The 16,326-nt window shown below is 42.7% G+C and overlaps 1 protein-coding gene across 1 annotated transcript; it reads left to right on the top strand.

The window, feature by feature from the left end:
• The first annotated feature begins 255 nt into the window (after positions 1–255).
• Positions 256–14,988, top strand: LOC103048480 (C-type lectin domain family 2 member D-like). Its single transcript, XM_025171931.1, has 8 exons — positions 256–573; positions 1,283–1,305; positions 3,075–3,163; positions 7,395–7,490; positions 10,171–10,275; positions 12,637–12,815; positions 13,770–13,873; positions 14,853–14,988. Exons 1-8 carry the CDS (start codon positions 385–387, stop codon positions 14,986–14,988), a joined length of 921 nt encoding a protein of 306 aa, XP_025027699.1. The 5' UTR covers positions 256–384.
• The last annotated feature ends 1,338 nt before the right edge of the window (positions 14,989–16,326 follow it).

The following is a 16,326-nucleotide window of genomic DNA, read 5'->3' as shown; positions in this document are numbered from 1 at the left end:
AGATGACTCCTGAGGAAAGATCTGTTGGTTAGCTCTATAACCTGACATTAGAAGGTACAAAAATGAGCCAAAACCACAAGCATTCTGATTTTACAATATATGAATCCATTATAACTTCTCTTGGATGAGTCTACATTTCTTTTCTTTTCCTCATCAGGAAGCCAGGAGAATAGCACATCTTCAAGCCATTCTAAAGGTGAAACAGTCTGTTTGATTGGTTTGACAAACTCTCAACATCCAGCCAGTCCACCCTGTGGGATCAACTTTTCTCAAACATGTGCCAGCCAGTCCTGGGAGGAAGAACTAAAAGAGAAAGTGCCCTGTTCAGGTTGTAGAGGAGATTCATTGAAAAACAAACGTGGATTTACAGAACCTCAGGGGAAAATGGAAGAAGCCACCAGACAGGCAACTGTAGATGAAACAAAATGGTCAGCTGAAGATGTGTGCAAGGTACATAAAGAAAATTTAAGTCTTTTCTGTATGGAGGATCAAATCCCCCTTTGTTCAGTCTGCAGAAAATCCTGGGATCATGTTACACACACTGTAATTCCCAGGAATCAACCAGAAAATCAGGTAAACCAGCATGATCCTCCAAAATGATCCAGAAGACAATAGGGAGCCAGCCCAGTAAACACATGGGCCCTGGGCTAAAATCCTCCCACTTAAAATCTTCTACCAATTAGCAGAATGCCATCATCTGCACCAGGCTAAGCCTCCAAACAGTCTTCAAGGGTAGCTCCACATGAGCTTCATTAAGGTAGTCTAGCCATGAGTCAGTTCACTTCAACTTTTCAACAATTTCAACAATTCAAAAGTCAGAAGACACACACTCAGATTAAAAACATTTGCTGCAGCAAAAATACAATATGCACTCATCATGATAATTGTTATCTATCCCCCACTGTTATCTATCACCCTCATCTGGAATTATAAAAAACAAAATCCTCTTGTGGATATCAGTTCTCAAAAGATCAAACAAGAACCAGCAATAGCAACTGCAGAAAGTCTCTGACTTAAAATTAGCAGATGGGGGATGTGGGAATTTAAATCTTTTTGTCTTTGCACCAAAATTCTTCTCACCCACATATGGCTGTTGTCAATATAATCACACAATACAATACAATATGGTACAGTGCCATATGATATCATGCCATATCCAAAGCCCAGGATTCAAAACAGAGCCATTTCTATTAATGTGGTGACAGTTGTTTCTTATTTGACTTTTTGCTAGGGAAAAACTCAAGGCATTCAGTAATATTTTATCTCATTCTTTCTTGTCTAGGCTACTGGAAGTGTCTGGCGTGGGTAAGTGCTTTCTGCTGATGCTCCAATATGCTGGGAGATAAAGCAGTTTGCTCCAAACTTTCAGACTTTCAAATCTAGACCTGGAGCAGATGAGTTTATCTCATTGGTGCCATCCTGTTGCAGCTCATATATGAGCTCAGCTCACACCAGATCCAACAGAACTAATCTGCTCCTTGTATGGTGTCTCTTTCCACCTCCAGGACTGAGAGGAACATCTCTTGGTTCCTTGTTCTCTGGTTAATGGCTGCAAGGAAGCTGCCATATCTGAGCTGCAACAATCTGGAAGCCACTAGAAGGCAGCAAAGAATTCCATAAACGACGGTGCTGAAAAAGTAACTTTATGACCAGTCCTCACATTTATGACTGTTGCAGCATCCTCAAGGTCACATGATTGACATTTGGGCGCTTCGCAACTGGATTGCAACAAGCAGAGTCAATGAAGAAGGTGGCAGTAAAATCAGAAGTCGGGGTCATGTGATGTCTCGCTTAACAACCATGTTGATTCACAGCAGAAGTGAGGTCATAAGTCTGTTGTGGTCACATGATGTTTTGCTTATGACCGCAGTGCTTAGCGGCAGAGTTGCCAGTCCCAGTTGTGGTCACTAAGTGAGAACTACCTGCATTGGCCAAAGTGGGCTTGTCTTTGGAATGGCATTCTTTGGGGGATAAAAAGGGGTTCTCGGGAGCCTTTGTTGCTATGGCTGATGGCCAAGTCTGAAGGGCAGTTTGGCAGGGAGACGGTTGGGAGGCCAACAACTTGTTGCTGTTTCTTTCCTGGATGTGTCTGGCCAATCTTCTAAGGCAATGATATTCTTCCTGGAAGCTTAAGTTAAGTCATAGCTACAGGTAGTCCTCACTTAATGACCACAATAGGGACTGGAAAATTTGTTGTTAAGTGGGGTGGTTGTTAAGTGAGTCACGCCCAATTTTATGACCTTTTTTGCAGCCATCATTAAGCGAATTACAATGACTGTTAAGCAAATCACGTGGTTGTTAGGCAAATCATGCAGTTCCCCATTGATTTTACGTGCTGGAAGCTGGGTGGGAAGATCGCAAATGGCGATTCCATGACCCTGTGATGCTGTAACCATTGTAAGCGCGAGGACCGGTTGTAAGTCCTTTTGTTCAGTACCATTGTAACTTTGAACAGTCGCTAAATGAATGGTCGTTAAGTGAGGACTACCTGTAATCAAAAGCCAAGTGATTGATTTTCAAATACCACTAATTTTTTAAGAAAATATCCTGTTATGTATTAATAGGCTGTTTGGTCTAGACATCTTAGCTTGTAATACTTCTTGGCCAACCTCTTCTGGACTGGGAAGCCAGATAGGGTCAGACCTGCTTAGTACCTGGATGAGAAGCCACCTGAGAATTCCCTGGTGGTAGGTTAGTTTGGGAAGCTGATGAAAAAACTTTCTTGGAATGAAGCAGTGGCAATCCATTTCTGTGTTGCTGCCAAGAAAGCTATATGAACCTGTCCCTGAAATTACCAGGAGTTCATCTCAACTCAAGAATGTCATTATGGTGCTTTTTTAATGTCTTGATGCTGCTATATTAATAAGGAGGTTACTCACTGATAGCACACTGATTGCCACCTTATTGATATGCTATTTTAGATAGTATTTCTATTACTGCCTTTTGTGAATGCAATTTACAGTAGTTGAAGAATCACATTATATTCCACTCTATAGTCTATCATATGAAAAGGCAAATGTTTTGATCTTCTTCAATTATGTACCATTTATAGCATGAATTTTCTCTCTCCGTAGGGAGAACAATGGTTTTCCAAAATCAAAGCCAACCAGTTCTTCTGTTGTAGGATTTTCAAACACAAACACAGCAGGCTTCATAGAAAAAGGTAAAAAATAAAATAAAATTCATTACCAGTGATATTGTATCTAAAATATGCATCTGGGAGTATTCTGAAGCTACAATGCAAGAATGATTGGATCAAGAGGAAAGGGTGTTTACCATAATCCCGCACTCCATTAAGTGGAAAATCCCCCCAAACGTTTACACAACCAGTTTGCCAGACATATGGTGGCTGTTTGCACGACTGGCCCACCAAAGAAACAGAAGGAAGAAGAATCAAATTTTGGGATATGACAGGGAGCTGAATGATTTCACCTAGGAGAAATTTCCAAAGTGGGGACTGCACTGCCTATTGGATATTTTGCACGTGCCGTGTATACTATATATATGTAACCTATATATACTCCTATTAACCTTACCTTTGGACTCTTTGCCTCAAGGCTTAGGGTCTGGGGATCCATTAAGACAATACTTTGAATTCTCAGTAAGTTCTTTGGGAGTGTTTTTCACCAAAGTCCCTAAGGGAGCTTCCACAGCTGTGGTCCCAGTCCAGCACCTCAACCACTTCAGCACTCTGGATCTTGGGATGAGAGGAAGGGTCTGGCCCAGACTCCCCAGGGAAGCCTCTGTGGCTGCGACAGGACTAGACCCTGGATCTCCCCTCGTCCAGGACTTCACCACTCCACCACCCTGCCTTTCTTCCAGTCGTCTCTCTAAGGCAGTGTTTCTCAACACTGGCCACTTGAAGATGTGTGGACTTCAACTCCTAGAATTCCCCAGCCAGCATGGCTGGCTAGAAAACTCTGGGAGTTAAAGTCCACACATCTTCAAGTGGCCAAGGTTGAGAAACACTGCTCTAAGGTAACTACCATCCACTGGAATCCTTCTCACCCTGAGGTCTGTTCCTGCACCTTTGATAACTTTTCCCAAACTCCCAAAGTTTCTTCTCATCTCTTCAGGAGACTGTCCCCCCTTCTGATTTCCTTGCAGGCTCCCTTCTGGATGTTGAAACCCCTTGATCTCATCCCATGATTTCTTTTCTTCTGTCTCCCTTTACATCCAAGTCCCCTTTCTGACCTCCTGTTGATTACAAACCCTGGCCACCTCAATTCCTAGCTAGTTCTTTGCTTCTCTTGACAAATCTCCACCAGTTTGCCCCAGCTTCACTCATTTCTCCAACTTCCCTGCAATCCTGGGTTAAAATATGTGGAAATAAAAAGTAGAAGTAGGTCAGACATAACAATTGTCTCCTTGAAGCAGGCCTGCACTGAGTCATCAACCCTATGAAAGCATAAGATCATCTGAAATGATAACTACTAGGATAAATCTTTCTCTAACATACACTCCTTGTGTATAACATTCTCCCCGACTCTGTAGACACTTTGATTTATAAGCCATTGTTCTGGCAACTGTGATTATTTCAAGGAAACTGATAGCACAATGCACCAACTTGCCACCTTCCTATGTGGAGGTGAAGAAGGCCAAACTACTTTCACAACCAAGTATTAGCAATGTGTCAACAACTGTAGCATTTATGCCTTTCGTATACTGATGCTGATATGCTGAGAACTCTTTTCTATGTTAGAGAAGAAGATGCCCCCGCCTTCCTTTGGTACTATCTGCATTTCTTATCTATCGTTGTAAAGCCATTACTCAACGACTCTGTAACCTTTATAACTCTTGAGCATCCTGGAATCTCTTAGCATTTGCTGGCCGGAAACCTGGTGATCACTGTAATTCTGTTAGCTAATAAGGAAGAATTAGTTTTGTTCCTCTCCAGGCATTTGGCTCTTTTCCTTAAGGTGAGATTTCTACCCATGGGTTAGGGCAGAGTTGCACTTCTGGCTTGGCCCACCACCAATACAGACCATTCACTGCATTCTCCTCCCACGTCCAGCCCATTCCCAATTCACTCCATGCTTGTGCTTTCCAGCTTTGATTCAAAACTGTGGTTTTCTAGTTTGGCGCTTCTCAAGACCTTCAGAACAAACGGTCTCCAGTGCTTCATTCGGCTCTAGTAGCATCCCCAGTTTCAATTGGCTGCAGGGCCTGGCAGCCCCCTCCTCTCCAGCAGCTGATTGCTGCCCTAGACAGACTTTTCATCCTGGGCTGCCCTGTTCTATGGTGGTCAGCAGGAGCTTTTTAAGCAATAATCTCATGGATGACCCCCTGGTGACCTGCTAAAGTCCATGAATGATCCTCAGTGCTATTCAGCTCATGCTCTATTCAACCTTTCCATCTCTCAGTGAACGCCCTTTTGGTTTCTGCCCAGGTTAGATGCTCCTCTTGCTTTGCCACCCCCTGCCCACAGGACTTCAAAGCTTCCCTCCCCTTTGCTTTATTTTTAAAAGTTGCAACAAGGAGACTTGCTCTCTGTTTCAATGAAGCTGGAGTATCTGTTGTTCCTTGCCACCAAGTGGAATGATCCTACCGAGGAACTAAAGGAACAACCTGCTTCCTCTTGCTTTGATTATTGGGGCACCAGAGCAACAACGGTACCATAAGAGAGAAGGAGAAAAAAGAAAGAGTCGGCTTTAGTGTCACAGGAGATAATGTGGGAAGGGGGAGAGGGGTTGAAGGCACCCATGTGTGCAAACACCTGGGAAAGCAAAGGAAGGGCAACGGGACTAGTGAGGAGGGAACAATCCTTGAAAGGAAGAGATGGGTGCTGATGGTCCAGTCCACCCTGGAGCCAGCTAGTGAGGTCTCCCTCCCCTGCAAGATCAATTCCCTCTGTGGCTGTAGCCCAGACTGAGCCCCAGACCCATCCTCCTGCCCACCCTCTGCAATCCAGACAAGAATTTCTGAAATTGGCTTAAGAAACAGCCAGAAGACAAGCCACTTAGCAGGAAGAGTGGAATTAGTCTCAGGAATTGATTTTTTACATAAGCATTTCAAAGTTTGCAGATTTGGTCCCTAGCTGAATTTAAAGATTTTTTTTTTTAAATATAATACTTGTCCAGAAGCACAGAATCATAAGGCTGGAAGGAGCCCCTGAGGCCCTCAGACTCAGTGCAGAGAAGGGATCGAATTAAAGCAACCCCCAGAGATCGTTCTCTGGCCTCTGCCTGAGCAGATCAACTGAAGGGGAGCCCGTCTCCTCTCTGGGCACTTGGTTCCAAACTTCTTAACAGTAAGAAGTTTGTGCTCACATTTTACTGCAGTCTGCCTTCTTACCACTTAATTCCATTGTTCTGTGTCCTGTGCTCTGGAACAGACAAGGGTCTTGACTTCTGTGTTGTATCCTTTTTTTTTGGTGCCTTCAAGTCAGTTTTTGACTCCTGGCAACTGCCTGGACAAGTCCCTGCAGTTTTCTTGGCAAGATTTTGGAAGTCGTTTGCCCTTGCCTGCTTCTTTTTCCTGGGGCTGCGGGAGAGGGACTGGCCCAAGGTCACCCGGCTGGCTTCCGGCCTAAGGCGGGACTGGAACTCATGATCTCCTGGTTTCTAGCTCAAGGCCTTAACCACTACTCCAAACTGGCTCTCTCAAACTGTATGCTTTCAGGTGTATTTAAAAAGGGCTATCTTAGCTTATCTATCATCTTTCCTCAAAGTGAAATATATCCAGCTCCTTCCCCCTCTCTTCAAGGACTTAGCGTATCGTCTCCCAGGCATTCTCTTGGCCCTTCTCTGAACTTGTTTCCGTCAGGATTAGCTTAGGTGCAAATAGGTAGTTCAGAAGGTAATGGGTGCAAATTTCACATCTGCCACTTTTGCATCTGTTTTCCTGGGATTGTGCAGTAGGAAAAGATGCATTCAGCTGAAGGAGTCGTGGACAGATGCTATACCCCTGTCTCTGCATCCTCCCGAAAGCTGCTTTGCCAGGCCTACTTTGCCCACTTCCTCAACAATTAAGCAGACACAGGTATTCCTCGTTTAATGACCACAATAGGGATTGGAAAATTCATTGTTAAGTGGAGTGGTTGTTAAGTGAGTCGTGCTCGATTTTACAACCTTTTTTAAAGTGGTCATTAAGCAAATCACATGGTTGTTAAGTGAATCATGTGGTTCCCCATTGATTTTGCTTGCTGGAAGCTGGCTGGGAAGGTTGGAAATGGCGATCTCGTGACCCCGTGATCCTGCAACTGTCGTAAGTGTGAGCTGATTGCCAAGTGCCTGGATCACAATTACATGACTGTGAGGGTACTGTGACAGTTGTAAGTGCAAGGACCAGTTGTAAGTCCCTTTGTTCAGCACTGTTGTAACTTTGAATGGTCACTAAATGAATGGTTATTACGTGAGGACTACCTGCATCCAATTTCTGTTTATTTTTCAAAGGAGGAGCAATTGATGGGGATGAAGATGACCACAGCGATAAGCATGCAGTGATTGAGCAGTGGGCAGACTTCAGCTTGGAAGAAAAGAAGGAAGCAGGTAAAAGACAATTGGCATTGTGGGATATTCCTCTGAATTGCAGGGAGATAATTTCTGTATTTGGATCTGGAAAGCTTCTGGGTTGCTCCAAAAGTCAGCCAAGAGGAAACCTGATACTGAGCTAAGTACTAATAGTTTTTCTTCTGAATTCATGCTTAGGCAATCTGTGCCTCCCCCGCCAGTGACCACCCCCTTCCACCCATTTTGCAGCCCCCATAGTCCCCTGGGATCGCACTGCCAACATTTGGCAGCAAAGCCACAGATTTTCAGATACTCTTTTTGCCTCCAAAGCAGAATATAATAGATGGGCTAGGCCTCCAGAAAGTTTGATTTATTTATTCAGCTCTTTGACCACTCTTCCTGAATCCACCCAAAAGCAAAGAAGCCTTGGCCTTCCATCCCTTAGAGGCCAAAGTAATCTTTAAAAACTGAAAAAAGTTGCCCAGCCTTATCTTGATGGGATACATAGTCAGCCCAAAGTTAGTCCATCCTCTCTATTTTATCCTCTGCTCTCTCCATCTGAAGCCTGATGTCTTTCTGCTTCCTCATCCTTCTCCATGTGGAAGGCCAAAGTCTGCTACTCATAACTTACCCTGCCTTCTTGAGTTTTATGTTTCTGATCTCTGGAAGAAGAGTGGAGAACCACCTACTACAGAAACACTGTATGCAACTCTATGGTTACAGTGCGATTGGATTTGGGCACAGTAGGAGCCCTCTGGTTATAGCCCTGACCCTGAGCAGAGGCAAAAGAATCAATGAGATTAAGAAGACTGGTAATGCAAGTCATGGAGATGCCAGATCCAGACTCAAGCAGGAGAGAACATCTCCTGTTGAACTGCCTGCCTTTACACTAGCAGCCTCTGGTTTCAGCATGTATTAATACAGGCACAGCAAAACCTCAGGAACTGCCTGAGAGAGAATGGCATGCTAACTTCCAAGCCAAGGGATGGTCTCTTTCAATCTCTTCTTGCTTTAGGAAAGGCAGAAGAGCCAGGAGGGTGTATTCAGGCTGTAACTCTCCTTAACCTGGACAGATTCCAAATATGTGAAACTTTAACTCCCAGAATCCTGAGCCATGGCTGCTCCAGCTGGGGAACCTGGAAAATTTTTGCACACAGCTGGAGGATGCCTAAACTGGGGGTGGCTGCTGTAGGAAGACTGAAATAATGACTCCATTGAGCACCAAATTCCAGGGAACAAGTTCTCAAGTTGGAGCTGTCCAAGGTCCTGTAGCTCTACTCTATTTGCCATTATGTGTTCTAGTTCCACATGGCCACAACTGGGTGCTGATAAACCAGAACTCTTCAAGAAGTCCTTTATAAGTAACATCTTCTTCCATATTTGCTTGCCTTCCAAGGAACCTGTATGGCTTGAAAGGAGGAGATAAGTTGAAATCAGCTGATTCAGAAGATTAAAATGCTCACTTTCCTAATAAATTAGATTGTTAGGCATATATAAATATTGGCTAACGTGTATTTCTGTTGCAAACACCTCTCTTGCATATCCTCTTCAACCCTAATTCGGCTTCCAAATAAAAGAAATGAAATCATTTCAAAGATGATTTCAGCTTCATGTGTGAGTCTTGACTCCCTCTGTGCTGGATATGATATATAGTGCTGGAACCACTGTACCTACGGAAACCCTTCTTAGGGTTTATGGATTTGGGCGAGATCAAGAGAAACAGCCTAATGTTACTGCAGAGATCCATCATGTAATTGGTAAAATGACCTTCCTATGTACTTGCATAGTTTGAAAGGCAGCTGTAGAAGAACATAAGGATGACCTTGGCAAAAATATGAAGGGGCCAATAAGAAAAAATAAAAGGTAACTCAGTCCTGGGAAAGGGGAAGATGTGAAAAGGAGACTCAATATAACCTGACCTTGATTGTGTTTGGCATGAGATGGAGCCGAGAGAAAGATTCTGCTGCTTTCAAGATTTTGCTGTTATATCCTACAGTGATACAGTAGCATTCCAATGATCTTTGCAATGTCTGTTTCCTGGTCTGGCCTCTCTGACTGCAGCCTTTGGCACTGACTCAACACATAATGCTTTGTGAGCACAGGATCTGCCACATCTTCGAGGTGACTAGGGCATCTCTTTTTGCATCAGGTTCTAGTTTGCCTTCCAGATGATGCTGGCCATTAACTTTCAGCAGCCACCGGCAGCCAGGCCATGATGAGACATGCTGAGAGTCTTACTTTAGCAACATCTGGAGCACAGCAAGCTCCCGAGTTTGATTCAGAAGATTCTGTTTATTTATCTGCCCCTCTGAAGTTATGGCTTGTGGTCTTGATCTCAAGGGCAACCTACTGAAACAATGAAAATAAATATAATTCCAAAGCCCATCTTGAAGAATATATTTATTAAACCAACTCAAGTTGGATTAAGAAAGCAGAATGCAAATGTTTGAGCTGTTAAGAACTGTTTATTCAACTAGATGTTAAATACAGCAGAGAGAAAGGGAGGAGGAAAAAAAACCTGACACCTTTTCTGATCACATCTATGTTTAGTTACAATAATAGGTGCTTTGTGGTGGCATGCAACCGGATGCTGTCAGTTGCCAAGATAGTACAGAATCCACTAAGCCTTCCCTAAACCTTCCGGGAAGAAAGAACAGGTCTTTCTAAAAATGCAATAAAAATAAATGATTATAATGATATATTATCTTCCCCTTTGTAGGCACTCAACCCAACTCAAGGGTGAAAAACTCAATTACGTGGATCGTACTCATACTGTTTATTGTTCAGATTGTGGGCTTGGTAACCACCATCTTCGTTTTTACAAGTGAGTGGCAAATGCTTGTTCCATATCCATCAATCCAGATTCCATCCTTTCGAATATTTCAATATCTATTCAAGCATTCATTGCATACAGTTGTTTGGTTTCCCCAAATAGTTAGAATAACTTCCCACATAACAGGCCTGCTGGTTTCCTTTGCAATGTGTACACACTGGTGCAGTTATTCTACTAAAATGTTGGTTCTTCCTCCATCTCTCTTCCCTGCCCTCCTATCAGAAGAACATCACTTGTAATGCAAGCAGTCAGTTGCTTAGAACAGATGACTTGTTCACTGCTTTCTGGCATTCTCATGCAATGGGAATCTCCCAAAAAAAAGCCAACAGATTGGAGAGAATCCAAGCCAGTGTTTCTCAACCTTGGCAACTTTAAGATGTGTGGACTTCAACTCCCAGAATTCCCCAGCCAGCCATGCTGGCTGGGGAATTCTGGGAGTTGAAGTCCACACATCTTAAAGTTGCCAAGGTTGAGAAAGACTGGTCCAAGCAATCACTTTATTTTGGGAAATAACAGCGAGTCACTCAACTCTGCACGGAGCGTGAAGAGTATCAGAATGGCCTTACAAGGTTTTGTTGTAGCAAATCCATCTTTGAAAGAAATACTTTTGTAACTGAAAAGGAAAGAATGTGAAGCTCCTTTATTGCTTCCTGTGCAAGCAGATCGCTCAGCCGCAGCAGCCGTTTATCTGCTGTGCCTCCTTATCTGACATCTGTGTCAAACTCAGGCCATAAAAGGAAAGCTGATGCACCGTTTAAAATTACTGCCCAGAATGGCATTACTAAGGAGTAGGTCTTAAAATCCTCTACTAGTGTGGAAATTTGCAGCCGCTGCTTTTTTTCCAAAATCAAGCCCCAAATAATTGTATTTAATGTTTAGCTTCCCAGGAAAATAACTTGACCCAAAAAGTGATTTGTTTTTTGTTCCAACAGTGTTTACTTCTTTTCCTGTAATAAGATCATTTTAGGGTAGGTTAGCTGCACAATTTCAACTTATCTAGTTGTACAGAGAAGGAGTTCGTTTTCAAATAAAGATATTTCCAATTTTTATTTATTTATTTTTCAAATGTATATAAGCCACCCATCTCACTATACAAGTGACTCTAGGTGGCATTACAGATAAAAAACTATAAAAACCTGGAAATGGATCATCTCTACTTGCCTATCTTCGTTCTCATTGCTCACATGTTGTTGCTGCTTATGGCCATAGGTAAACCAAACCCTATGGTTGGTCTGTTCAACCAACTGTGGTTAAGATAAAACTTGGTTTAGTGTAACGGGTGGTCAGCCTGATGACCAATGGAACTGTATTGTGCAAATAAGGTCAGGCAAGGAAAATTTGTAGCCTCTCTTTTTGCAAACTATCAAACATTTTTTAAGGAAATAGTAAGGCAATAAAACGAAATGAAAATATCTGCCTCTTAAGCTTCAGGTTTTCCAGAATTGTCCCTTTCTGACTATTCATAGGGATTGTCTTTATTTGTCTTAATTAAAACAAAATTTGCAAGCCACCAGGAGTTGTTCAAAAGTCAGACCGCCTCGAAATCTGATTAAATAAATAAATAAATATTCCACCTGGATGTTTGTTGTGTTTTGATGCAGAGTTAAAGTATTAAATTAATATTGAATACATCCAAATTTAATTACTGATTAAAGTATTAAACTCTTTCCAGCTGTTACATGCTTGATATAATGATTGGATGGAGTGGTCACTGGTGGAAATAGTTTGGAGTGGGTGGGGAGGAAAGCTGATTGACAGTTGATCCCAGCAAATGGAGCCTCACACTCTCTCTTCAGCCAAGCACAATGTACCCTGTGATGTCATAATATAGGACATCTTTCCACCCTGTTGCACATTATTGGCTGTCAGGAGAGACATCAAGATCTCCTCGGTTTTTGGAAGCAGCCATCACAACATACATTATTTTCAACTTCATTAGCTTTCTCCAAATATATGGACTTTTTAGGAAGAAACACAGGAAAATCCAATGACTTGTACCACCAATCATGATTAGGAATTATGGAGGTTTTGATCCAAAACATTTGGAGAATCCCAAGCCAGAGAAAATTGAACTCAACATCCAAAGGGAGAGGTGGAGGAGAGCATCAAAACAACAGCAGCCTTTTCCACCTTCCCTTTTATGCCCTGAACTTCTAAATCAATGTTTCCCAACCTTAGCATCTTCCAGGTGTGTGGACCAACTCCCAGAATTCTCATCAATGGCCATGCTGGCTTTGGAATTCTGGGAGCTGAAGTCCATACACCTGGAAATTCCCAAAGTTGGAAAACACTGTTCCAAATAAAGGGGTGAGGAACAATAATCTATTAAATAATATTAATTCCTATTTTCAGAGGCTAAACCTCATTTGCCTCCTCCTGCTGCTGCCACTTCCTGTTGCCCACCTGGCTGGCACATGAGCCAAGGGAACTGCTATCATGTTTTGGAAACAGAAGGGACCTGGAATGCCAGTCAGAATCATTGTTTCTCCCTTGGGGCCTCCTTGGCTGTTTTTGGAGATCTAAAGAAACTGGTAAGAGAAGGATCTGCCAAAATTGTTATCTGAGCCGTGCCCAAGCAGGCCTGCCCACTGCTTCACTCTTTCATGAAATAAGAACCTGCCATAATCTCTCTAGGATGTTCCAGCGAGTTCAATCTCTTTCCAATGTTTATGTGTTGCTTTATTCTTTATACCCCAGAGGCAGATTGTGTGATCCATGCAATCCAGAGGGTGGATTCTCTGGAGAATGTGAAATGTAGTCCTTGATAAAATATGTATGAGTGCGTTCATGCACACAAATGAAGGGTGATGACAGAAGAAGCACTTGTGTCCTCTTTAGGCATTTATGCAGCAACATAACAAACGACACACCAGATCTGAGTTTGGCAGGAACTATGTTCCTTAGTTTTTTGGGAAGGTCTACCCTATTCTAAGCATGCAGGAGGAGGATCATAACTGAATCCTGCAGAGAAGATAGTTTGCAGGCTATTCAATCCCCAATTTCTATGGATTAAAAGGAATCTGTCCAGCTATGATGGTTATCCCATCTATCCAGGACTTTTCCCTTCAAGCCAGCTCTAGGAAAATAAGAAGGAAGATGCTTTGGATCTTCCTGCTCAAAGCCCAGAATTGCAGGACTTAATGAGAAATTCTCTTCTAAATGCCAAAATTCTAGATACACAAAGGAGTTTATTGGGAAAAGAAAAATATAGGGAAAACAAGGGAAGGCAATATAGTCTCACATATAAAATTCCAAATAAGAGAATGAGAATCAACCTAGCTAAACTAATTACTTGTTACCTCTTGGGTTTTAGCACATGTTCAGTGCAGAGAACATGTTGGAGAGAGATCTTTGGCTTGGATGACTTTTGATGGATTTATGAAGGCACAGTTTGGTTGGTGACTTGCAGTGTGCAGAATTCAGTTTCCAAAATGTTCTGAAACCCACAGTTTTTCTCTGTTTGTATTTTAATTTTAAAAAACCAGATTGGCGCAGTGAACGTCAGAGACTCCTTTAACCACTGGGTTGGCCTCCATAGAAGTTCTGAAGAGAGCTGGAAATGGCCAGATGGGACTGTATTCAACAACCTGTAAGTTCTTCCTACCCTTGGGTACTCAAATCATCTCCTCTATTAGGTCTCCAAAAAATCATTACAATATGGCAGAGGTTTAGGGGTGAGAGGGAAGATCACAGACACCAGCAAGTATAGGCACATGGGGCTAGATGTTATAAGAGGTCTGTAATTGCCTCAGTCTGGATTCTGTACCTGGTCTGTCATAAACAGCTCAGAGGCTCTGGACTGGAACAGCATATAAACTGGAGGGAGGGAGGAAATAAAATAGGATAGCTTCCAAGGGACAAAAGGAAATTTAGATTGGTTCCAACTGTCTCTGCCATTCACTTCATTCATTCATTCATTCATTCATTCATTCATTCATTCATTCATTCATTCGCTTTACTATTCTGATAGACCTGTGTTCCATACAGACTCCTAGTGGTTTACAGTTTTCTATGAAAACAATAAAACTGATCTATAAAATAACAATACATTCAAATCAACCCTCTCCGACCCTCCAATTGTAGCAACAGTCCGTGCCCTGCAGAACAGCTGCATCTTTACTGCCTTCCTAAAAGACAAATGTGCTAAAAGACAAGTTTGCCATGCAAATTTTCAAGGGGCATGAATTCCAAAATGATGACGCCCTTATAGGAAAACATCATCTTTTGCCCTGCATCCATGAATCTCACCTGGGGAGAACCCTCAACATCCCAACTCTGGATGCGTGGACCCCGTGGGTAGCTTTCTGCCTGAAGGAGATGGTTTGAATGTGGCTTGTTCTCTTGGGCATTAGCTGGACTCCATTAAGAAGTATTTCATGAAGAAATCCTGTGCTGTTTTAGTTTTTTTCCATTACTTTATCTTTCCAGCATACCAGCTCAAGTTATTGCATTCTCCTATCCGTCTTTCTCTGTGTCTCCCTTGAGCGCTTTGGGTTAGAAATGCCACTTGAACACTTTGTAGAAAGTTATATTCATTCCCATGCAAACAACTTTTTATTGCTTTGCAGCTTCGAAGTGGAGGGAGACGGACCATGTGCTTATTTAAAGAACGGAGCTGTGAGCAGTGCGGATTGTGACATCTGGAAAAAGGGACTCTGTGGCCTGAAAGGGTTGATGAGCCACAAACATTGCAGGGCAACCTGACCTTTGAAGAATTTCACCTGTGCAAAAGGGAGTTGTTCCTTCTTTGCCACTCTGTGTGTGTGTGCACCACGACACATTTCTGTGGGTGGCTGTCCTTTTCATCCATGCAGGAGATAAAATGTTTTTACATGGTATAACTACAAAAACGACTAGATTGAAAAATCAAGGTGATGTAAGAAATGATCCTAACACATTTTAAGGTCTTTCTTTCATTATAGGATGAAATCCTAAATAGGTTTTCATGGGAGAATGCTCCTTGAACTTAATGGGATTTACTCCCAAGTAAATTAGCAGTATACTTAAGATTGTATTCATACTGTGTGTTTTGGTACAGATACTTTCTAACCGAACTGAGAGTGTTCTGCCATCTCACTAGGAACTCACACAAGTTCCTAGCCTTCATGTTTGGAGAAGAAATACCTTCGAACACTAGCCAATTTTGAGTAATTGAGTGGCTAGACTAGGCTAAAATGGGGCGGGGTAGATTGTAATTCACTGTCTTGTTCGACACCCAGCTGTTGGCTTTGCATGTTGTATGAACCAGATTATCAAGCCCTAGTATTGCATGTAGGTATGGAATTTAATACATTGGGTGACCCCATCCAGAGGTTCAAAATCTTACATTTACCAAAGCAATCCCTCATGCACCCTAAAAGCCCATGTTCCTGATGTTTCAGACTTGGAACCCTACGTCAGAAGTAACAGCATGTTCCATCAACAGAGAATCCTAACTCATCATATAGTCGAGTCAAGCTTTTCCATGCAGAGAGAAAACTTCTGCCCTTTTCCGTAAAGAAGCACTGAAACTCTTTATCCCTCTGCCCACCCATTACTCAGACACTGATACCCTGCAGGCATGGAAATCAATGTGATGTATGGCAAGAATGAGGTAGGAGAAGCAAACAACAAGTGGGACAAGTGTAACAGAGCACCAGACTGCCTTCTCCCTCTGTACCCTTGAATCTAGTAGAGGGTATGTTTCCTAGAAGCAATGCCTGCTTAAGCCATGCTGGCAGACAGGGTTCCTGCCTCACATTCCGGCATTGGGAGCATAGTTGCAATAGGGAGGGGATCAGTTTCTCTGGCAAACAAGGAAGTGCAATGTGATTGCACAACATGCAAACGCTGCCAAGGAGAAAGGAGCTTATAAATGTCCTTTATAATGTCGGCCTCAGTCTTTCTTCCATATGTAGGAGGGCACCTGGGGGTTGCCCATCAAGCAAGAATGAGCAACTCCAGATTTATGATGGCCTGTAGGCCTCTTGGATAGCAGTTGGATAGCAGGTAGATGTCCTGCTATCCAGCAAGGCCCACAGGCCATCACAGTAGAGAGAGTGT

The sequence above is a fragment of the Python bivittatus genome, unplaced genomic scaffold, assembly GCF_059951505.1.
Source record: "Python bivittatus isolate LINGU-HERP-01145 unplaced genomic scaffold, Pbiv_v1 ctg000080_np1212, whole genome shotgun sequence".
Classification (NCBI taxonomy): domain Eukaryota; kingdom Metazoa; phylum Chordata; class Lepidosauria; order Squamata; family Pythonidae; genus Python; species Python bivittatus.
The sequence above is the reverse complement of the archived record's forward strand: the minus strand, read 5'-3'. Positions and strand labels throughout refer to the sequence as shown.